Raw genomic sequence first — 21,839 nt, forward strand, 5'->3', positions numbered from 1 at the left:
AGCTATAGATACCCATCGTCTGCATAGCTGCGGAAAGCGGCTGGGCCGGACGTTAAATTGAATAGAAGAAGAAGAAGAAGACACCGCTCTCCCTGGGGACACTACTCTCCCTGGGGACACCGCTCTCCCTGGGGACACTACTCTCCCTGGGGACACCGCTCTCCCTGGGGACACTGCTCTCCCTGGGGGCATGATTTCCCTAAGACAGGCGATATACGGCGCCGGCTCAGCTTTCCTGCGGCCAACCCCCTGCAGCTGCCACCAGCCGTGGATGGTCCTGTGAGGCGGCTGTGCCTACCGGGTATAAATATGCGTGGTTTCCCCCTCAAGCCCTTCCGTTCCTCCCTCCTCCTTATTATCTCGACTCATCCTACACCGCCGCGAAACACCAACCACCGAGAGGCCCTTGCGTACTCGAGGACGACCGAGCGAACATAAAAAGACCGACAGCGGTGCTCCACCATCTTTCAATCATGGCGTCAGCTGATATTCCCCACGACGGTCTTCATCACACTGTCATCATCAGTTCAGATTCGGAGATGGATGAACGTCAGCCCCCAGCGCGAAAGCTGCGAAGAAAGAGACTCCGCACAGACTACAGCTATCCAATGTATGGGGCTCAATTTGACGACCCGGCACCATCCGAAATGTCCCAGCCACCGAAAAGACGTAACCTGGACGTGGTATTGGTAAGACTCCTCCCTGTAGGGTCCATGGCGGGGCTCCTTCTTGGCTGATAATGAGATAGGAAACCGCGAACCAGGAAATCCATAAAATTTTCAAGGCGGAGCATGCGCAGAGAGAGGCGCTGGAGAAAGAAGTGCAGCGCCTGCGTGCGGAAATGACTAGGAAGGATGAACGGGTTGACAAGCTTGAGACCAAAGTCCGTGAGCTGAAAGATCAATGTCGATGCCAGATCTGTTTTACCATCCCGTCAGGGTGGCGGACCCTTCTGTGTGGACATCGGTATTGCCCGAAATGTGTTCCCCCCATTGGTGGAACCTGCTCCCCTTGTCGCCAGGTTATCACTGGTGTTATCAAGAGCTACTAGGCACCTTTTTTCATATGAGATGTACAGTTAAACGAATGTAATCGAGATATGAAGCTGGTATCATTATTGCTTGAGATACCAACCGCTATCGCAATTGCCATTATTGCCATTATTACTGAAATTACTAATTATCCAATATCCTAGAATGTTGAGCGTCGCAATTGCAACGGTATTAGCAGATAGGAATTTGCATACATCTTTGAATGAGCTGAACGATAAAAAATATCTAGTAATGAAAAACAATTATATTTAAATAGAGCCAATGCCGACCAGCGGGTATTGCTGCAAAGATGGAGCAAAGAAACAGTATATAACCGCTTGTGCCGAAGCCAAAAAGGGTTGTGCAATGGCAATACTTTATCCTTAATTGAATGCGAAAGGGAAACGGAAAGGCAGGTGGGGGCGTGAGGAATTGCGAATGATCTGTGAGACGAGCGGGGGCTTCCAGGCACACATGGAACTCCCACCTTGATGATTGGCCTCCTCGCACTGGTTGCCACGCGGGGACCAAGATGGTTGGGAGCTCGGTGGCAGACAGCCAGTCGGGGCACCGGGTTCACCGGATTGTGCGAGCATCCTGTACTTGGGCGAACGTGTAACGGTTCCGTGTGCAGTTTCCGCATGGACCAGAAGCTCTTTCAGAGTTGCGAGCCTCACATTGCACATATTGCAATCCAGCGGCCGGAACTTATCCAGATGCCGCCTCTGGAAATGTTTGGTGAGGTCTCCCAGTCCACTGAATGAATAGACCCGATCCGACAGCACGAGGTTGGTGTTCTGCAGACAGATAAAGCATATTTTCGGTCGGGGTTCCATCCGAACCGCTCGAGCGGCTGACTCCAGGAGCATGTCTGATGATGGTTGGCCAATCGCTTCCGCCCTGTGGGCGGTCGGTTTCGCTGTGGTTGGCTTGGGGCCGGAGGCACGGCCACGCCGACGGCAGATGGGGCCTTCCTCCACACCGCAGTATGCAGAGACCGCGTCGATGGCCCTGATCCGTCGTTGTAGTTCCGCCGCTGAAGTGGTTGGCGGCAACGTCAGGACGGCGTCGATCATTATCATCAGCTCAGGTGGCATGTACCGCTCCAGTTCACTTCTAACGTGCTCATCGACCACCTTTCCCGATAGCTGTCGCTCGCTGTCGATCACTGGCTGTTCCTGTCGGTACCGCTCCAGAATCTCACGCTTGAGCAGCGTCCTCGCGCGCTGCTTCGCACCGCGGAGCCGGCGAACGGCTTTGTGATGCCTTTGGTCCCATCTCTTGTGCTCCTCAACCCGGCGCCTGTACCTCTTCTCCCATCGGTCGTCGGCCTCGGCCTTCCGCCGGTACCTCTGTCCGATCCTGCCATGGAGCCAGCTTGCAGCAGAGTCGCGGCGTTTCTTCAGATATTCAACCCTCCGAGAGATCTTCAGGATGTGGGGCAGGTGGTTCACCGATCTCGACTGCTCCGGCGTCAGCTTCCATGGGCGGCGGGGGTCGATGGACCGGCTCATCGAGCACACCATCCTCATTAGCGCTTTCTGCGGCTCGAGGCCACGGTAGATGCTGAGAACATCGGCGGTGATGTTTCGATCCAGATAGTGTTTGACGAATGTATCGATGCTGGCGTGCTGGAGCATCAGGTTTTGAAGGGGATCACTTATATCCGCTGTCCGACAACGTCAACTTTAACACACCACTCCAGAAGTGGTAAGGCCATTGGCGATGACTGTCCAAAGTGTCGTAGTTCTATCACTGGTATTCTCAAGAGCTATTAGGATTAGGTAGAGCTGTTTTCTCCTCATTTTTAGTCAGTGGTAGAAACATCATTGTTGGTTGTGGTTTTGTTCTAGTTTTGAGGTATTGCTTGCCCCTTCCAACCTCTACTTGTACGAGCTTTTAAGGATTGGGAATAAGAACAGTTAGTGCCTTCTCCCTCTATGGGAGGGAAATATATTTTTAAGGAGACCGTTTGTGAGACTTCAATTGGGGGGTTTTTACTGGCTATTGTACAAAACAAATTTAAGCAGCTAACTAACTAGAAGTGGAAAGGTTGAGCCATCTCCCTGCAGTAGTGCTGGATATAATCCACGTGACCTCGTTCGGCGACGTTCATTATTCCGGTAGTAGTAAACTACCAGCAGTTCCAACCCTCCATGCTCCTGCAAATCGTCCAATGTCATATTGGCATACACATTGTAACCTTCTGGAACCTTCTCTATATTCCGTTGAAGGGATGGAATGGCGACAAACTGATCAGAACCACAAGGTAAGTTGGTGGGACTCATTGGCTCATCGATGATGATTGGGTCGTCTGCAAGAGTGAGGGAGGTGTGAGAAATGTTTTTCGCGGAGCAGATGCTGAGCCTTACCAGCAGAACCTGAGTACTTCCACAGCTCTCCTTGTGTGCCATATCCCTGTGTTTCTTGTATATCTATCCTTCTTACTATCTGGTACATCTCATCCCCGTCTCACTTAAACACCAGCTTCAGAATCTTCACCTGAGAAAGGGGCAAGATAATGTATTCCTGATTATCAAGCGTCTCCCCCAACGCATCGCCTTCCCAACAGCCGGACACCAGGGGGATACCTTGCTCTGATGATCGGTGGACTTGGACGTGGCGTTCCTCGCCCGGGCATGGGTCAGCCTCGATGGAACTATCGGAGTAATTCAACGGCTCCTTCGATGTGTTGCCTTCACGATCTTGTGGGGCCAGGGAAGGGGTTGGCTCTCGTTGATTGGGTGGGTCATCAGCAACGTTGTTCGGGCTTGGGTGGGCCTCCTCGATGGGGTCGTCAGAGAAATGCGACAGTTGGAGTGACGGTGGGGGAATATCTACTGGGGGGGAGTCGAACAAATTCCATTCGTCCCAGTTAATCTCATCGAGACCAGAGACGGGCAGGGCAGAAAAATCAGCAAATACCTCACTTGCTGCATCCTTAGAGAGGTCACCGGACGCAGAGAAGGGCATTGGAAGGAGGTGCTGGGGCGCTTCGTCTGACCGAGGATCAGGAGTGTACACTGTGTGCAGCTGAGGCAAGGGAGAACCGTCGGCAGGTCCAGGGGAGGTGATGTCGTACGTGAAGGTAGCCATGTTGCGAGATGAGATGATGGGATGCTCTTCTCCCCTCGATCTCGGTCCAGGAGGCCCTTGATGTGTTTATATGTCCCACGTTCAGCACCCGCCTGCGAACAAAAATAGGTCGAGGCTAATCAAGGAGGGTAGGAAAAGTAGTAGCTGAGCATCTTGCGTGGATCACCAATCATCCACATCAAAGAAGCCGCGGAACTGAGGAGTGTTGCATTGATGGGGTGGATCAACGCAGAAGTGCTCCTGACCACACCTCCATGCCAACTTGGGCTCTTGTCCAGTCAATATCGACCAGTCAACTTAATCAACCCTTATTTTCACCCCTGGCCACGCGCCAGGAAGTCAAATCGACAAACCACCATACCTTTTCCTACAATCAATGGGGCCGGGGACAAGGTGTTAGGGAATGGCATGCATTAGAAAGGCCGAGCTTCACCCAACCATGCATGCCAGTCAAAAGCATGATCGTGGGTCCGAACACCTGGGGATCCTGTGTCTCTGATCCAAAAGAGGCGGCGGGCAAGGATACTTAATGCTAAATGCAGCCATTCGCACTGTTCCCAAAGCCGCAGCTTCCATGGAAGCTGCCGCTTTGGGAATAGTGCCCTCGTAGCCAAGCCCATTTGATAGACACTCAAAATTGTGGCGCGATCCCGAGACTACACGGTGATGGTGCCAGGACCTCTTCCAAGGATGTCTTTCAGCCGTGTTCGCCAAACATGGGCAAGGGCCATCTTGTGTCTGGAAAACGCCACGTCCGTGCAGAGATGTTGCCCTACCTCGAGCATCGATGCTAAAACTTGAACTAACTTGTGGCGATCACCCTGGGAGAGAGATATCTCAATCCCGGACGGCGAGTGCGACATGCAAGTCCAGAGTCTGTATAACAATAGTGTAACTATTTGTGCGCCTGGCTTCGCCTCTGTGCGAGCCCATGGATGTCTCTAGTGTAAGCGAAATCACTCAACACGAAGCAATATCCGAAGCGCAACTTATATTGAGGCTTGTCAATTTTTGATATGCATACTCACGAATGCGTCTTGGCGATCCCATGAGAGATGAGATGCAAAATGCAGCCTGTGCTTCATTCATACCGGCCCCGGGCGCAAGCGAGGAGGGCGCCGCCAGATCAAGCAAACTTGAGCTCCATTCTTGTCCAGCCAGTATCGACCAGTTCAGACTTAAAATCTCCAGGGAAGTTGAACCGGCAAATTTCGGGATTCTTTCTTCCAATTGATAAAGGTGAGGGACAAGGAGCTGGCAGGTAATGAAAAGCATCCCTGACTTCACCTCTGTTCTCTTTTTGTGAGAGGGTGCAGTGAGATGGGTATCAGATCAGCTCACCCTGGTGTTCCAAGGTAGTAAGAACCAGGTGATCAGGTGGAAGGGATTGCTGACGGACAGTGCGGCCAGTCGAACCAACATGGAGTTGAGATATAAGAGGCTATAAAAGGGTCTTCCCTTCTCATTCAGCCTTCGCTCTTCTCCAAATCATTTTTCTGCTTCAAATATTCTCTCCCTACTCTGAATCTCTTCAGCATGAATAGACAAGGAACTGAGGACCGCCCGCCACTACCCAGTCAACTTTTGTTGTCCGGTGTGCTGCAATCCACTGTTCAAGCTTGTGAGATGCTGGATGACCTTTATCAGGAGGCGCTGTTCTATATCTCTGGTAAGAGTAATATGACATGTTCATCCCTCCCCCTCTCCATTGTCTGGTTTGCTCCTCAAGGTGATCTTCTATTTCAATTTCTCATCTAAGACTGCAGCTTCCCTTGACATCCCGCCCAAGCAGCTGTCTGTTGACAGGATCTCAAATAATCAGTCTCAGCCTTCTGGTGAAATCGAACCTGACAACAGAAACAATATCTCAGATTCTGAGGCTATAACAGAACCTTTGGCTCATGAGGAGTTGAAGAATCTTCTCTATTGGTATTGGGTGCAGCAGATTGGAAAGAGTCTTAAGATCTGTCATGTTGAAAAAGTGTGACAAAAAAATAAACATGTTCACTGTGTGCTTTATGTCGTGGAAACATATCTCCCGGACAATTGGCTCCCCGAAAATGCGAGGCTCCAGCTGCGGAAGCAGGAGAAACAAAGAAGGGAGGAGGTGGAGAGGAAGAAGGAGAAACAACAAAGGAAGGAGCTGCGAAAGAGACGTCTGAGCACATTACGTCCTCGACCATCAACACGCAATTAACAGAAGATGGGATATCAAACCGCTCATATCTTTATTTGACATTGTAATACACAGTCGTTTATCCATCTGCCTTCTCTTGCATTACTTAGGTGATACTGGAGCAGTGGCTAGTATAGTCGAGTCAACTGTTGCTCCACATCTCGCCCATCTGCCGGGAACGCCCTAAATGGTTCCCCCCGGGAGTCAGTGAAGTGGTGGCGCGGTACTATTGATTCTTGGAAGAAGTCACAATTTCAGGGTTCAGCAAGCGCCATAGCTTTGAGTGCTTAAGATGTTTTCATATCCGGTCATGCAATTGATAGGTCGACGTGAGATCAAATTTCAATACTGGGGTGATCTTTAATCTTTTTATTTATTCTATCATAATGGCAATAATTAGAGTACGGTATTCATAACTAGCCAGGAGAGTGGAAGTCAAAATGAAAAGAAAGGGAAAACAAATAGATAAGTAGAGAAGGAGAGATTGACAGGCCGGTTGTCAAGGCCATCACGGCCATCTCTACCGAAGGGAAGAGTGGGAAGCGGATGGGTGAACGGTGATCTAGAAATGAATTGTATTTGGTGAGAAAGGACCCTTGAGTTGATCAAGCCAACAAAGCATAAGTCTCCCATACATTCTGCCCCTTACCAACTCCAGTAGACGAGCTCGTAATTTCACCTTCGTGGGAGCCCACAGACCCTCCCTCTCTTGCGGCCTATGTATGCACACGGTGGACTATCTTCGCATGGTTCTGCACATGCATCCTGTGTTCCAGTTTGATCTCGCACCAGCTGCACCACGCCGGCTCCCCGTCCTTGAGATGCCGGAGGTGCTCATCCCGGAAATGGCGGCCCAGGCCCGCAGGCCGCGAGTATCGATGAATGCGCCGGTGATCCGACGACCCGGGGTGCGCGTAACACTCAAAACAACCCCGGGGCTGCTTCGCGTCGCGGATATGATCCTTGGCGGCGCGGAGAGCATCATCCCACCCCCCAGCAGAGGTAACCTCGCCGTGAGCATCATTCCTATCGTTGGTGCCATCGGGTGCCTGCGGGGGGTGTGGCGGCGGCGGTGGGGGGGGCTTTGGCCTCCGTCCTCGGCGCGGCCCACCCTCGAGGACACCACAGTACATCTGAACGGCATCAGCACCGGCATCCCGTCGCCGCAACTCCTCCTCCACCGATCTGGATGTCGGCCATGTCAGGAGCTTTGAAAAAAGATAGATCATCTGCGGGAGCAGCTGTTCATCCCGTAGCGTCTCCTTTGCCTCCTCGTCCACCGCCTCGCCGGAGAGCTGCCGTTCGATGTCGATCACGGCTTGCTCGTCGTCGAACTCCTCCCGAACCCGTTTCCGGTGCTTATAGAGAAGCCGCCTTCTTGTCTTCTTGACGTCGGCCGTTCGTTTTTCAAGCTTCTCAATTGCCTCGGGATCGTTGGTCTGCACGGCACGCCGTTTGGCCCGGTCTCTCTTTTGGATGGCTTCCTGCAGCTCTGGGTCCTGTTCCACGATCGCCTTCTGCGCATCCGTCAGATGCCGTGGACGCCGTTTGTCGAGAAAGCGGCCGATCCGCGTGATTGCTCGTATCAGAGGGGCATTGGGGTCCAAGCCGCTGATCAGTGCCTGCATATTGAGGCCCACCCTGCGTGGAATATAGTGATCCAGAAACGTGCGGATGCTGGCATGCTTCAGGACTAGATTCTGCTCGGCATCGCCGACCAACCCTGCATGGTTGGTTCCGTGTCAGCGTCTATCTGGGCGAAAAGAGATGAGGGCGTCTTCTTACCACTCTTGTTGAGGATCAGACCCCCACCATACCGGAAGCGATGGTTGAACCAGGGGTGCAGAAAACCGGCGATCTCGGCCATCGAACGGACCGAGGACGAAGGGTCCATCATTTCTTCAGGGAAGATGCGGACCTCGCCGTCCTCCTTCGCCACTCTGCAGAAGACATAGTGATTTGCCATCTCTGGCTTCAGCGGGATCAGCAGCTGCTGTCGGCCGCCCTCGATCTTCAGTCCCCTGAGCTTGGCCATTGAGGTTAGACTGGGAGGACTGAACGCTTCGAAGAAGAACAGGATGCCGAAGAGAAAAATATGCGGACTGAGGATCAGAGACGGCTCGTAGATGATCTCCGGCAGGGTGAACGTGTTCCTGGTCAAATGTCAGGCCAGTGTGCATGTCCGGGGATGATATCAGGGAGAACTTACGTCTGTGTGAGACCGAGGTGCTTCTTCGTAAACTCGTAGCTGAATTCCACCGTCGGAAGGTGGGGCCCCCCGCTGGGGTCGCGCTGGAGCGACACCCGCAGGTCCTTGAATCGCAGGTTGAGGATGGCGCTTTTCCGGTTCAGCGTGAAGAGGCCCAGCAAGTTGTAGAGGCAAATCTGCATCCGCTGCAGCCCAAGCCAGAATCTCTTCTCCTGCGTCCGCAAGCCAGTCTTCTGAAGCGTAGCCGTGTCCTCGACGTACACCGGGTCCTTCTCTTTCTGCTGTGTATCCAGCCCGTGCTTCTTGGCCAGCCGCCGAAGGCTCTTCCACGGCGATCAGCCTCGTCGATCGGCGCGCCCGATGAGGGGTGGGACTTACCTTCCGCATCAGCCGCATCAGCCGTCCGTCGAGCTTGGTGCCAGTGGCACCCTCATGATAGCGCAAGAAGTTCTTCCAGTCGCCATCCAGGGAGCTTGACTTGCGCGTCCCCTTCAGTCGACGGCCGCCCTTCCCAAATTTCAGTTTGAAACGCCAGTTGAGGAACAGGTACAGATTGCGTCGCCCTGCGGCGCGGAGAGCGTCGACCGGATCCTGCCACTTGGGGTCCGCGGAGGTTTTCGCCTTCTTCCTGCAGTATCTGGAGATGGTTCCCCGTCAGTCTTGGATCACGGAGGTTGGGGTTCAGAGAGGGAGAGGGGGAGAGCCGACCGCTGCCAGTGATCCTCCAGCCGAGCGATATTGTTCCTGGTGCCAAAGGCGTAGTCGTCATCCTCGTCCTCCGACAATATCTCGTCGTCCGTATCATCCTCGGGGTCCGTATCATCGTCGGAGTCGTCTGTAACAGAGACAGCTGCGCCCTTGGGGACCGGTGTGTTGGGCTTGTAGCGCAATCGTCGACGCCTGCGTTTGACCTTCCGTCTGTCGCAAGGTGCGTCCGAATCGGGCTCTGTCAGCTCGTTCTCATATCCTCGATCGGACTCGCTGTCCGTAGCGAAGGGGGATAACTGGTCAGTCGTGCCACTGCCGCTGCTGGAGGTCGGCCGGCCTCGACGACGCCTGGGCATGTTCACGGCGCCGTGGAGGTCCGGACCGATGACGGTTGATAAAACGATGGGAGGGAGAAGTAGCGATGAGGACAGGACAGAGGGGCGGAGACCACCAGCAGATGTGTTTTGCCGCGCAGAAGGGCAGGCTTGCTGGGTGTGCGGGTGGAGGAATTCTTTTGATGTGGATTGCAGGAGTGGTGGCTCGAGGCCATCGGGGGCGGCTGGCGCTCATTATATAGAGCCATGATTAGGCGGATGGGCAGGGTGAGGAGGGCGACGCAAAAGGAGGCCGAAGATCGAGAGGAGCCGTTTCTGGTGGCCCTGAACGAAAAGGACCGCGGCCATGGAAGTGACCAGAACGCCAGCAGGCAGAACGCCAACGGGAGAGAGCAGGCGCGCGCGAGACGACTGATCGTTGGCCAGGCGCACGAGATCACGTGTGCACTGTGGTTGGGGCGTGGCGGTTGGGGCGGCGGGCCGTGGACGGAGTGCCTTGCGCTGGACCGGCCGAAATTGGCTTGAAAACAGGCCCGAAGCAGCCGCCCCGGAGCAGAACGAAATTAACAGTGAGTAATTTTAATTTATTATTTTTTTGAAATGTATATCACTTTCTTATATACTATATACTATTGATATTTTTCTATTTAAAAAGTATTATACACTTAGAAGCTTTCACTACTCAAGTAGTATTTACATTATATTATTTAAATAAAAAAGAGTATATATGTAAATACACTCGTTTACTATTTCCTTATATATCTCTATTTATTTATCTTCGTTTATTCTTTCCCTTTCTTACTCTGTTCTCGCTGCCACTGTTGCTATGTATGCAAATATCTATACGCATGTTCCTTTTCTTTCCTCTCTAGCGGTTGGCTACTAACCACTTTGCTACTATCTACTAATATCATTTTTATTATTCCTTCTTTTTACTATCTTCCACTATTCACTCCTCTGAGCGTATAATAATTCTGTGAGGGGTGATAACAGTATGGAGAGTGAGAAGCAGAAGATAGTAGAAGATGTGGAAGGTGTAAAGCTTGCTTGATTGAAGGATTGCTAGCTCCGTGGCAAGTTATATGGTGGAAGGATTACTAAGCCAGGGCAGTTGACCTGACACCCCCACTCACCATAGTAACTATACACAATGCTACATACAAAATTTGCCTTCAAATCAAGTACAGGTACAAAGACAACTGGAAAAACGAAGTAGTTAAAAAAAAAAAACCAGCCATCAAATCCATCAATTTTTACCCCCCTATCCCTTCATCTTAATAATCTCCTTCCAACGCGTATATTTCAACATTCCGAGCGGCTTGGTTAACCCGCCTGCCGCGTTCTCGGCGGATGGGACGTACCGGACCGATATCTCATTCTTGCGGACGAGATCCCAAAGGATATGGAATCGGACCTCTATATGCTTCGATCGGCGCGGAATCGCTTCGGAAGAGGATAGCTCGATGGCAGACTTGTTATCAGCATGAATCGTATAAGCAAGGCCATTCGCCGGAGGTGGGTTGGGGTGATCGTCGGCATCCAGATTATTGAGGCGGGACGGCACGAAACCGGCATCTTCTAGGAGCTCCCGTAGGCAGACGAGCTCATATGCGGCTTCGGAGGATGCGATATATTCGGCCTCGGTTGATGATTTGGAGACCCCTGTCTGCCGGCAGCTTCGCCAGGCGACGGGGCCCCCCGCCATATATATGATGTAGCCGGTAGTTGAGCGGGATCCCGGATCCCTACCGGCCCAATCGGCATCGGCGTACGCCACGGGTTCGATATCGGCGTCTTTGTAGTAGGTTAAAATAGCCGCATTAATCGTGCCCTGCAAGTAGCGGAGCGTACGTTTGAAAGCGGCCCAATTCTTCGAGGTAGGGCGGGCGCTGAATCGGCCTAGAAAGCCTGCTGCAAAGCTAACGTCAGGACGTGTATTGGTCGCAAGGTATTGCAGGGATCCAATGCCTGACTGATAGGAGCGTAGGGTAAATTCCGCCGTATAAGCGACCGGTTCCTCATTGTCATTCATGAAATCAACGTTCTCCTCTATGGGAGTAGACGTAGGGTGGCAGTCATCCATAGCGAATTCCTCCAGAAGATTCGTAATAAATAGGGGTTGGGACAACGTAAGGGAGGTCGAATCCCGCTCAATCTTCATGCCCAAATATCGGTTCGAATCGCCCACATCCTTGATTTCGTAATTAGCGGCGATTGCGGCCTTGGCCCAGTTGAGATCTTCGATCTTCGGGCCGTATAGGCGTACGTCATCCACGTATACAATCATATAGACCTTTTTCGCGTCATGAATGAACAGTCCAGCATCGTAAGGACTGACACGGAAGCCTGACTGCAATAGCATTCTTCGCAGTTCCTCATACCATAGAAGCGCTGCTTGCTTGAGGCCGTAGAGTCCCTGCATTAACTCACAGACAAGATCGCCACGACCCTCGTGGAAGCCCGTAGGCTGATTCATATATATTCGCTCATCGGCCGGCAGCTGGGCGTTCAAAAACGCGGTAACCATGTCGATCTGCAGAACGTGCCAACCACGGGATGCTGAGATCGCCATGAGAGCTCGGGACGTGGAGGCAGATACGACGGGCGCGAAGGTCTTCGAGTAGTTGACCCCCTTTTCTTGATAATTGTCACAAACAACCCAGCGGGCCTTATAGCGGACGACTCTACCCAAATTATTGAACTTCTTGTCGAACACCCATTGGCCGCGAAGGACTGCCATATTAGGGGATCTTTCAATCAGCCGCCAGGCCCCAATCTGCTTTAGGCGATTAACCTCTTTAACACAGGCCTTGTAATAATACTTCCATTCAGCGGAAGCTTTGGAACGCGTGAGGTTCTTTGGAATCGGTAGGCCTGCAATTTCAGGATCGGAAGGGAGGTCTTCAGTCTCAGGGCCATTCTCCACTGAAGATTCCCCCACTGCAGTAATATTCCCTGACGGTGTCGGGGTATCCTCTATTTCTATTGAAGGATCCGGGGAAATCGGGGTATTTTGCACCAAAAAGGTAGGTATTCTCGCCGAAATTTCATAATCGATCCACCAATTATTCGTGGGTACTAGAAATAACGGACGTTCGGGTTGGATATCCTCATCGATGAAAAGATCATTAATCGATGGGTCAGGGGTCGCCGAAGGAATTGCCGCAGCCGCTTGGCGGGCCGCAGTGGGTAGGGCCTTCGGGTCTTTTGCGGTTGGAATTGACGGGTCTGCAAGGTGGAGATCCTCCTGGAAAATGACGTCTTTGGATATATATAGACGCCCATTGGAAGGGTCAACCAACCTGTAATTGGTAAAGCCATCGTAACCTACAAAAATTAGCTCTAATGAGCGGGAAGCCATCTTATTCGTGGGCTTAGGGACTATTTTCAGGAACGTCTTGCAACCCCAACGGCGGATTCCACGGGCCGACGGGAGCGCTCCAAGCCATGCCTCATATGGGGTAATCGGCTTCATATTTTCGGGGCCCCCGTATAGAAGGGTTGAGGTTGGCATAAGGTTAAGCAGCTCCGTGGCCGCAATAACCGCCTCACCCCACATCTTTTCGGGCGCGGAAGAATCTATTAATAGGGATCGGGCTTTCTCAATGATCAACCCAATCGAACGTTCGGAAACCCCATCTTGTTGCGGGGTATGAGGGGGGGTCGGTTCCCATTTGATTCCCTCACTGAGCATATAAGCCGTAGCCGCGTTCGAATTCAATTCGCCACGATCGGAGTGTATAATCGCGATGCCGCGGCCCAGCAGATTCTTGATGAATTGGTTGAAGATCCGCAGATATTTCAACGTTTCATCCTTGCGTTCCAGAAGGAACACCCACCTCATACGTGTGGCGTCATCCGTAATGATCATGGCGAGCTTCTTGCCGGCGTAGGAGGATATGTTATTTTCGGTTCCTAGGGTCTCACCTCCGCCGAAAATATCCACCCAAATCTTAAGAGCTTTGCGAGTGGCACGGCGTGCTGCGGAATTCTTATACATAGCGCGCCTCTGCTTGGCTTTGACGCACGTGGCGCAGAATGACAACTTCTTCGGGCCGATAATGGCAATTCCGAAGCGAGGGTCCCTGGCCATCTTCAATATATTATTTTCGCCGATATGGCCCAATCTACGGTGCCATTCATCAAATGGCAGTTGCTTCGGGACCACGGCAGGGAGTCGGTTAGGTGGGGATATGACGAAGGAATCCGTATCCGGATCCTTGGGGTTAATCAATTGCTCAACCTCCTCACGGCTGAACGGCCCTAGGGACCCTGCGTTCGGATCATAATCCGTTGAAATTGTCTTTGGTTTCGGAACAGCCACGTACGCGACCGTCCCATATTCTTGGTCATTCATAACGCCGTCAAACGTCGGAGGACTGTCGGATAGGATGTAAATATTATTGCAGGAAAGGTTGGCATAGAACACGTCATTGCCAGTAGGGGACAGGAACTCAAAATAATTTCCAGCATCAACATGCATATCACGGCGAATATAGCCCTGGCGTTCCATAAGCCCAGCGGAGATGAGGTTAGCTGACAGTCCTGACACGTAGTATACGTGATTGAATTCAATCAACCTCTCGCCGACTGGGATGGACGCCATGCCGACGCCTTGGACCTTCAGAACGGCCTTGTTGGCCACCTGGACTGTAGAACCGTCGATCGTAAAAAGCGTCGAAAATCGTGATCTATCGCTCGCGATATGGCAGCCAGCACCGCTATCCCATATGGTTAGGGGATCCTTGTGGGGTTCCACAAAGCAGGCCGGCACGTTTATAACCTCCATGAGGTTCGCCATTTGGAAGGATTCAGAACCGTCCGTAATCACCAATTGAGACTTGCCTCCACTATTGTCCTTATCCTTCTTCGCCTTCTCCTTCTTCTCTTTGAACTCCTTTAACTTAGTAGCATTATTGGCCTTCCAATCATCGGGCGCCTGGTCGGGATTCGTAAACCAACAGACAGTGCCGAAGTGGGATCTATTGCACTCGGAGCAGGTCGGCGGATTGCCAGCTCCACCACAGCCACTGCCGCGGGAGCCGCCACGACCGCGTCCGGAACGACCTCCACGGGCCGAGTTAGATGTATTCGCGCTATTATTGTTCACGGAATCGGCAGCTGCTGTGGCCCCCGATTGGGCAGCGTTGGCAGCTGTATCTACCGATTGTGTGGGCTTTTTATCTTTTGGAGGGTCCAATCGAGATCGGATCTCCTCCATGAGAAGGTGAACGTCCAATACAACCGGGATCGATTTGGACTCTTGGGCCTTCTCAATCTTCTTCTGTACATAACCCCTCCAAACGTTCGGAAGGGCGGAATAGAATATGTCAAATACCCACGCGTCAGGCGGGTGAGCATCCATCATTTCCAACTTCATGATCGCGGCACGGAACTTATCAGGGGAACTGTGCACGTTAGTGACCTGAGTGCCACCAAGCGATGTGAATTCTAGGACTGCCTCTCGGCGGAGCTGGGTCTTGGGGATAGAGTATTCCTCCTCAATTGCCCGCCAGAGGGTGTAAGCAATCCTATTCTCATCATTTTTTATGAAACGTGGCCTGACGTTCGCACCCAAAGAGTTCGAAATGAACGCGTAGGTCCAACGGTTTCGGGCGTCTCAAAAGGGAGCCCATTCGGGGTCCTGCAGGGGGTTCTGAACCTGCTGCTTTTCTATTATACCCCAGCACTGCGCGTCAACCAGCTTGGTCTTCATTGACGTGTTCCATGTGAGGAAATTTGACGTGCCGGTCAGAGCATTCGGCTTGGTCATTGATTTTACATCTTCTTTGAATTGGGCGATTGCCTTGCCGACACGACTATCCGGATCATACAGATTATATTCTAGTTTTTCGCCAAGATTGGCATCCCACGTGGGCGTTCGGCCCGTAGGGGTAGTAGGCGTATGGCCGGCAGATGGGATTTGGCCTGCAGCTGCCCTGCATTCGCGGACTTCTTCTAATCTTAATTGGAGCTCAACGGTCTTGCATTTCTCCTCTAGGGCCTTGCGTCTTTCCTTTTCCATCTCAAAAGTCACCATAAGACGTTGCATCTGCTGGTCAGACACAATATCGTCGGAAAGCAAGGCCTCAGAATGTCGGGCTCCATTGTCATGATGTGAGCCCGCCTCATCAAGCTGTCGGGTAGTTCGGGTAGGATGGACAGGTCGGGCCGACGGCCTGACTGTGTCAGGAGCTGTATTCAATCCAGCTTCGAATCGGAACGGCGTTTCAGGAGGATCGGGCTCATTAATAGAGCTCTCAAATGCTCCTGGCGGGCGATCGTGAGCAGAGCTTGGGCGTGGGGGAATATCATCATCCGCCACTACTGAGCCAGAGGGCAGGACGCGAGAATGCGAGCGTGTAACGCGGTGCGTTCAATGGGGCCTAGGATCCGCCATCTTGAATCTTTTCTTTTCTTATTAAGGGCTTCTTGGATCAGGTCCTTGCCAATATAAGCTTTCGGTGGCGTCGTAGTCGCCAATCGGGTGTTTTCTTTTTTGCTTTTTTGCATCGTTGGTGCGTTCCACCCTGCAAGCTTCTCTAAGCGAGCAGCGGCGTAGAATCAAAACAAGACTTCTAGAACGCGTTAAAAGGGGTGTAATAAGACGATTTTAACGCCGAAAGGCGTATCGAATGAAGCAGTAGTTAAAAAAAATGATTATATCGACAAGGAATCCCGAATTGGCAGCGTTGTGCGCAAAACGGGCCTCATAACTTGTGGAAGGTGTAAAGCTTGCTTGATTGAAGGATTGCTAGCTCCGTGGCAAGTTATGGTGGAAGGATTACTAAGCCAGGGCAGTTTGACCTGACAGAAGAAGATACCACTAGGTCAATAAGGAAATACTAAACCAGTACATTACAAAGTCTATCTATAATACATTATTATATTGGTATAATTTTTAGAATAATACCTGAAATATCTTTGTGGTATGTTATCGCCACTCTGTGTGGTACACTGACAAAAACTCGAATAGAGAAAAAAACGCTGCAATTAATGCTTAAATCATAATATAAATGTACATGTCCATCACAAATCATTATATATACACAATATCTGGACGTGGGGCAAGGTCAATGTACGGAATAGCCGTTAGTTATTTATAACACGCGCAGTAAAGGGACTGAAGCAAGACGGAAGTGTGGAGAGAGGGAGGAAAGAGCACTCGTCTCGGAGGCTTGAAAGGTTATTTGAGGAAGTAATAAAAAAAAGTTACAAAGTATCCACTCTCTCCAAGGCATTCTTTGAATCTTCACTTCTATCAGAAAAATAAGTGCCGGGTTTTCTCGAGGAATGTTTTTTCAGATGGAGATCAATATTAAGACCGCGCGTGACCTGCGAGATGAAGGGCAAACTATACTTGTTATCAGGGTCTGCATCTGCATCGCGTCTAGAGCTGGGATTGCTAACGGCAACTCCCGTGCTCCGGCGACGATCTCGACGAGCAGGCTGCGACCGACTTCGATGCGATGGGGATTCATTGACCGTAGCGTACTTTTTCTCTGAGGGTGATCTATTCGGAGGTGATGGTATAGTTACCTTGATTACGACATGGTTGGAACAAATACAGCCGCAGCCACTTGGGCAGAATGGATTAGTAGTCGTTCTTTTTGCTCTGGCAAAGCGAGGTTGTGTTGAGAACCACTTCTGATGACATTCGACACAGGAAATATGCCCACAATTGAAACACGGAGTAAACATCCCATCGATGACCTCGCCACAAATAACACATGATAGCTTGGCGGGGATTGGTTGTGAAAGTCTGCACTGGGGGCATTGAATTGCAGGCGAATCACCGCCTCGTGCTTTACTCCTGCGGCTGGTTTTTGCTATGTCGGACATTGCAAAGGCGGAGATGTGAAGACCACATCCACATTTGGCGCAATTTCGTTGTATATCCAAGCCTTGATTATTCTCGACAGGTTTCCTTTCTTGAGAACGAATTGAGGCTAGCGGTCTCGAATCACGTCCGTCGGAGTCCGACATTCGCTTATCATGATATTTCGAGCGGGATAGGCGATACATGTCGGGGCTACTACCAGTGATACCATCGATTTTGAGCACCTCCATGAGTTCTATGGGCATATCCCAAACAAATAGCAAGTCAGCATATGCGGCTCGATAAGCCTTGAAAAGTTGTTTGTGACGCTGATCAAGGAGGGGTACGTAAGCATGATTGGCACTATCGAACATATGCTGATTTTTCAAAACTACTCTCACGCCCTTTGGTGGTTTAGACTTGGGTGACGTGGGCCTTTCGCTTTCAGAATCAGAATGGGGTTGTGACGTTGCATTAGTCGATGCGGTTAAATGGTCTGGAATTGCTGATGCAGGTTTTCCGAAAATGCCACCGGCAGCAGACCTAGTAGGACCATGCATGTTTAAGCTGCTTGCGGGACTTGTGCGCTTCTTGTTACCACTACCTGGAGGCGATGAGGATCCTGAAGGTCCAAACGTAAAAGACCGCGAGAGTGAAGAAGCCAGAGTGGTTCCCAGGCCGGAAACGGAGCGTGGGTTAGAATGATGATCCGGTGATCCTGACAATGACATAACCTGTGACTGTGACTTTCGGCTAGAGGGTTGTCTGCTCAGTTGAACTCCTTGAGGAGGCGTGCTTCCAGTTGAGTATAGTGGCGGCGTGCCGACATGCCAATGTTCTGTCGAAGAACAAGCAGAACTTTGAGAAGCCGAAACGACGTGGGTAGAAGCCTTGGGCAACGATGTGAGTCGTGGTATTTCTTGACATTTGCCGCGGAGGTCTCCTGTTGGTGAACTGCTATCCAGGACTAGCGGGGGGTTGTGCACAATAACTGATGATCGTCTGACCCCACGGATCCCCATCTGGCTCGGATCCATGCTAGACTCTGGTTCATATAAAATGCAAGAGAGCATCGCCAACATCTGGATGTCCCCCAAACGCTCGAAGTAGTTGAATCTACTCAAAATTAGTCGTTGGCATTCAAGGTCGACTGGCCACCGTTGAGGAGAAACTTACAGAGTTGGAATGAGCCAACGACCGCCAAGAGGATGCTCTCCCCAGTTTACTTTGTCTGGGCGAGAACTGCTGGATGGCTTTCGTGTGAATTTATCGAAGCTCGAATCCACAACGCTATTTTTGCGTTGCATGTCACGCATGACGACCTTTCGTGCAACCTCAACGTAGTCACCACTAGAGACAGGATCTGGAAAAATCTCGTTTTGTAGTATTAACCTAACGAGACCCCAAGCATGGGCTACATCAAATAGCCCCAGGCCGGCAGCAGCTGCCATGTTATGGGTGCACACTTCTGTGGGGTTGCCAAACACTAGATATTCCTTGGCGAGCTCTCTTTTGGCTGGTAATAGATCGCATATATCGTAAATATGGATGATATTGTGTGGGTTGTCCGATGATGACTTCACGGTTCCAACCCCTGTTGTAGATTTTTGAGAATTTTCAGTGGACCTTGAGCGATAGAATCCCAAACTTCCACTTCTCCAAGTATTCGGCCCATGGAATTGAGGAGGGCGATTTCCGAGGAGATCTGATGAGCCTGATGAACTCGAAGAGTCGGCAAACGAATCGTCCGAATAGTCAGAAACTCCATCATCCGTGATAGTGCCCCTACCAGTCCCTACGCCGCTCGAATGTTTTGGGCCCAGTGAGCTTGTTTGTAATCGGCCAAAGGCCTCAAAAACCCTATCGCCTCGTGCAAGTCTCATATCACTAAGTCCCATGGAACCCATAAACGCTGACGTCTTCTCTTTTTTGGGAGGGAAAAAGCACACAAGCCGGCCATCGTTGGTCCATAACGCCCCGCATGTTTTAAATACCGGCACCATGACATTCGCATTAACTGGCCGGAGCATCTCAGAAGCGCTTAGTCCGAGTTGAGAGGCACGGAATTGCCCGTTTTCTTCATCTTCATCGCTGGATTCATCGCCATCAAGCAGGTCAGGGGACTTCAACGCCTCTCCGAATTGACGTCCCACAAACGCCACACTCTCCTCGACATTATGTTCTCCCAGGAGGTAGCGGATAGCCGCCTCAAGGGATCCTCGCTTCTGAGCGAGGTATGTCTCAGATATAGTTCGTAGCCCTGCCGTGATCGTCGAGGCCAATTGTGCAGTGACTGAGCTGGTTTTCTGCACCGTAAATACGGGGACCGAAGCTCGTGGATAGTCAGGTGGGAATTGAATGTCAACCTTTATAAAAAGGTTAATGTGGTCGGGACCCCAAGGCCCATGCATGGAAACCGTCGTTTTGCGTTGTCCGATATTGACAGATTCGAAAGAAACCTTTGTGAACTTTTCACCAACGTGAGTAATCTCGTCTCCCAGAGTTTCCACTTCCCATCCCGATATCTTTACACCCCGCATCCAGGAAATAGGATTCATGTCAGCACGAAGAGAGGAACGCCCTTGCACACCAACTGCAGATCCCAATCCCATTGTTCCTCCCCGGTTCCAGCTACGATAGTAAGGCATGGAGACGCTGCTGGGTCCAACACCTACAGTTGATAGCGATCGATGATGCCCAGAAGTTTGGGCTCCCAGAGGAATACCCTTTTGCTCAGCGCTATCATCTAGTCGTGGATCGTCGTGGAATGTTTTGTAGACAGCTCCTTTTCGCGTCAGATTTAGAGAGGGATTGAAAGACTTTCCGATTTCGTATCCAACACCCGCCAGAATCTCTGGGTTTACTCGATGCAATCGCAGCTCCCTATCTGTGCCCCAGGACACAAGCTGGAATTCACGATAATCTAAACCATCCATAACTGTACCTCTCGATCTCCAAAGGAATTCTTTGACTTGACCCCTGTGGCCTGGAAAGCTATGAACCCGTGGCGGATCACCGCCATCATTACTTCTTTTCCGGCCATAGAGATGTAAATCACTATTCCCGCGTTGCGGCATGGCAAGAACGCCCCATCCGAATGGCGTATTTCTAGCTCGCCAAACGGGAAACGGAGTATGAATGATCTTTTCCGGAATATCCTCCGCAACGGAATAATCCCAAAATTTGATGGTTTTATCCAACGAGCAAGTCACCAACGCCTCTCGGCGTGTCCGGTTCCAATCAAGGCCGTAAATTTTTGTATTATGTGCCACAATAGTACGCAGTGGACGAGCCCCCATTCGGTCATCCCAAATCCGAAGGAGCCTGTCATGCGAACTTGCAATGACGTGAGGATCCTGTCTGTTCCATTTGACTTGAGTTGCACCGGCAAACCAGTCAGAAAATGATATTGCCGGCCTTGCTGGAGACCGTAGATCCCAGCAGTGAATAAAACTGTCTACGGCACACGTGGCTAGGATGTCAGGATGGTGGGCGGAGAAGTTTATATCTGTAATGGCTCGAGAATGCTCATGCAAGACGTATTCAATGGAGTTTTGTGTCGATTTCATTGCCAGGTTCCAAACCAGGGCCTTTTGATTGGATGTGCTCACAACCCAGCTGTCTCGCGCGGCAAAGGGGGACCACTGAACATCTGCCACTTCCCAGGGAGTGTGGTGGGGAAGGTATCGAGGTGGAGAGTAGGGACTATCCAGGTCAATTATATGGAGGCCTTCCTTTCTATTCCACAGACTATCAGCTATAATGGAAATGAATAATTTTCTAACTATCCAAAAGAGAGGAAAATGGGACTAAAACTCACGAGGCAAGTACAACATCTCTGCCGCATGGAGATATTGACATAGAGCCAACCGGCTGCTCGACATGAAATGAGCTATCTTCACCAAAGGTCGGGCTCTCGTAGGCAGAGGCCAATGGCCTCAACCCTATAGGGCTCGACATATTGTCGAATACCTTTATCCCTCGATGCGCCTGGCACCACAGATAACCCTATCGAGTTACTGCCACAGGGACAGGAAATAGTCGACGACTTCTTTCCCATATGGTGAGTATATCGGGATCGGGACCCATGTAGGACGTCTGATAGACGGAATGAGGGAAGGGGAAGAGCAGCTGCGTGCATTAACAATTTTAACTCTTGCGTCGAATGTTTTTTCCCCAGTGGATAGAATGAATGCTTTATTAACTATGGGACGTGTATTGCGTTATCTCATCACAGAGGGGGGGAATATGACTTCTCAAATTAAAAAGGACACCCAGAAGAAAGGCAAATACAAGGTCAACGGAGAAAATACAGGCCAATGCACCTGGACTGATATCGAATTTCCGAAGTCCTTGAGAGTGTCATCCTCTGAATGCATGGGAGGATCAAGTATGTAATGAAAGCAGTCGGGATTGTTGGAGGTCCTACACAAGCCCTACCACACGTGACTCGCACACACATGGA

The 21,839-nt window shown here is 51.1% G+C and overlaps 7 protein-coding genes across 7 annotated transcripts; 2 read left to right on the top strand and 5 right to left on the bottom strand.

Annotated features, from left to right (window-relative positions):
* Positions 1 to 473: 473 nt before the first annotated feature.
* HCAG_03156 (predicted protein) lies at positions 474 to 1,051 on the top strand (the record flags this gene model as incomplete). Its single annotated transcript, XM_001541009.1, has 2 exons — positions 474 to 689; positions 749 to 1,051. 2 exons carry the CDS (start codon positions 474 to 476, stop codon positions 1,049 to 1,051), a joined length of 519 nt encoding a protein of 172 aa, XP_001541059.1.
* Positions 1,052 to 1,414: 363 nt separating this feature from the next.
* On the bottom strand, positions 1,415 to 4,127 carry HCAG_03157 (predicted protein; the record flags this gene model as incomplete). Its single annotated transcript, XM_001541010.1, has 4 exons — positions 1,415 to 2,690; positions 2,729 to 2,802; positions 3,071 to 3,449; positions 3,508 to 4,127. 4 exons carry the CDS (start codon positions 4,125 to 4,127, stop codon positions 1,415 to 1,417), a joined length of 2,349 nt encoding a protein of 782 aa, XP_001541060.1.
* Positions 4,128 to 4,783: 656 nt separating this feature from the next.
* HCAG_03158 (predicted protein) lies at positions 4,784 to 5,177 on the bottom strand (the record flags this gene model as incomplete). Its single annotated transcript, XM_001541011.1, has 2 exons — positions 4,784 to 5,046; positions 5,156 to 5,177. 2 exons carry the CDS (start codon positions 5,175 to 5,177, stop codon positions 4,784 to 4,786), a joined length of 285 nt encoding a protein of 94 aa, XP_001541061.1.
* A 486-nt stretch (positions 5,178 to 5,663) lies between these two features.
* HCAG_03159 (predicted protein) lies at positions 5,664 to 6,114 on the top strand (the record flags this gene model as incomplete). Its single annotated transcript, XM_001541012.1, has 2 exons — positions 5,664 to 5,796; positions 5,999 to 6,114. 2 exons carry the CDS (start codon positions 5,664 to 5,666, stop codon positions 6,112 to 6,114), a joined length of 249 nt encoding a protein of 82 aa, XP_001541062.1.
* A 905-nt stretch (positions 6,115 to 7,019) lies between these two features.
* On the bottom strand, positions 7,020 to 9,576 carry HCAG_03160 (predicted protein; the record flags this gene model as incomplete). The annotated part of the gene is made up of 5 exons (XM_001541013.1): positions 7,020 to 8,026; positions 8,089 to 8,456; positions 8,513 to 8,835; positions 8,891 to 9,140; positions 9,221 to 9,576. The coding sequence occupies 5 exons, from the start codon at positions 9,574 to 9,576 to the stop codon at positions 7,020 to 7,022; spliced, it is 2,304 nt and encodes a 767-aa protein (XP_001541063.1).
* A 1,240-nt stretch (positions 9,577 to 10,816) lies between these two features.
* HCAG_03161 (hypothetical protein) lies at positions 10,817 to 16,068 on the bottom strand (the record flags this gene model as incomplete). The annotated part of the gene is made up of 3 exons (XM_001541014.1): positions 10,817 to 15,055; positions 15,218 to 15,812; positions 15,884 to 16,068. The coding sequence occupies 3 exons, from the start codon at positions 16,066 to 16,068 to the stop codon at positions 10,817 to 10,819; spliced, it is 5,019 nt and encodes a 1,672-aa protein (XP_001541064.1).
* A 699-nt stretch (positions 16,069 to 16,767) lies between these two features.
* HCAG_03162 (conserved hypothetical protein) lies at positions 16,768 to 21,334 on the bottom strand (the record flags this gene model as incomplete). The annotated part of the gene is made up of 3 exons (XM_001541015.1): positions 16,768 to 18,490; positions 18,551 to 21,112; positions 21,195 to 21,334. 3 exons carry the CDS (start codon positions 21,332 to 21,334, stop codon positions 16,768 to 16,770), a joined length of 4,425 nt encoding a protein of 1,474 aa, XP_001541065.1.
* Between the last annotated feature and the right edge of the window lie 505 nt (positions 21,335 to 21,839).

The sequence above is a fragment of the Histoplasma capsulatum genome, genomic scaffold (assembly GCF_000149585.1).
Source record: "Histoplasma capsulatum NAm1 scaffold_3 genomic scaffold, whole genome shotgun sequence".
In the NCBI taxonomy this organism is placed as follows: Eukaryota; Fungi; Ascomycota; class Eurotiomycetes; order Onygenales; family Ajellomycetaceae; genus Histoplasma; species Histoplasma mississippiense.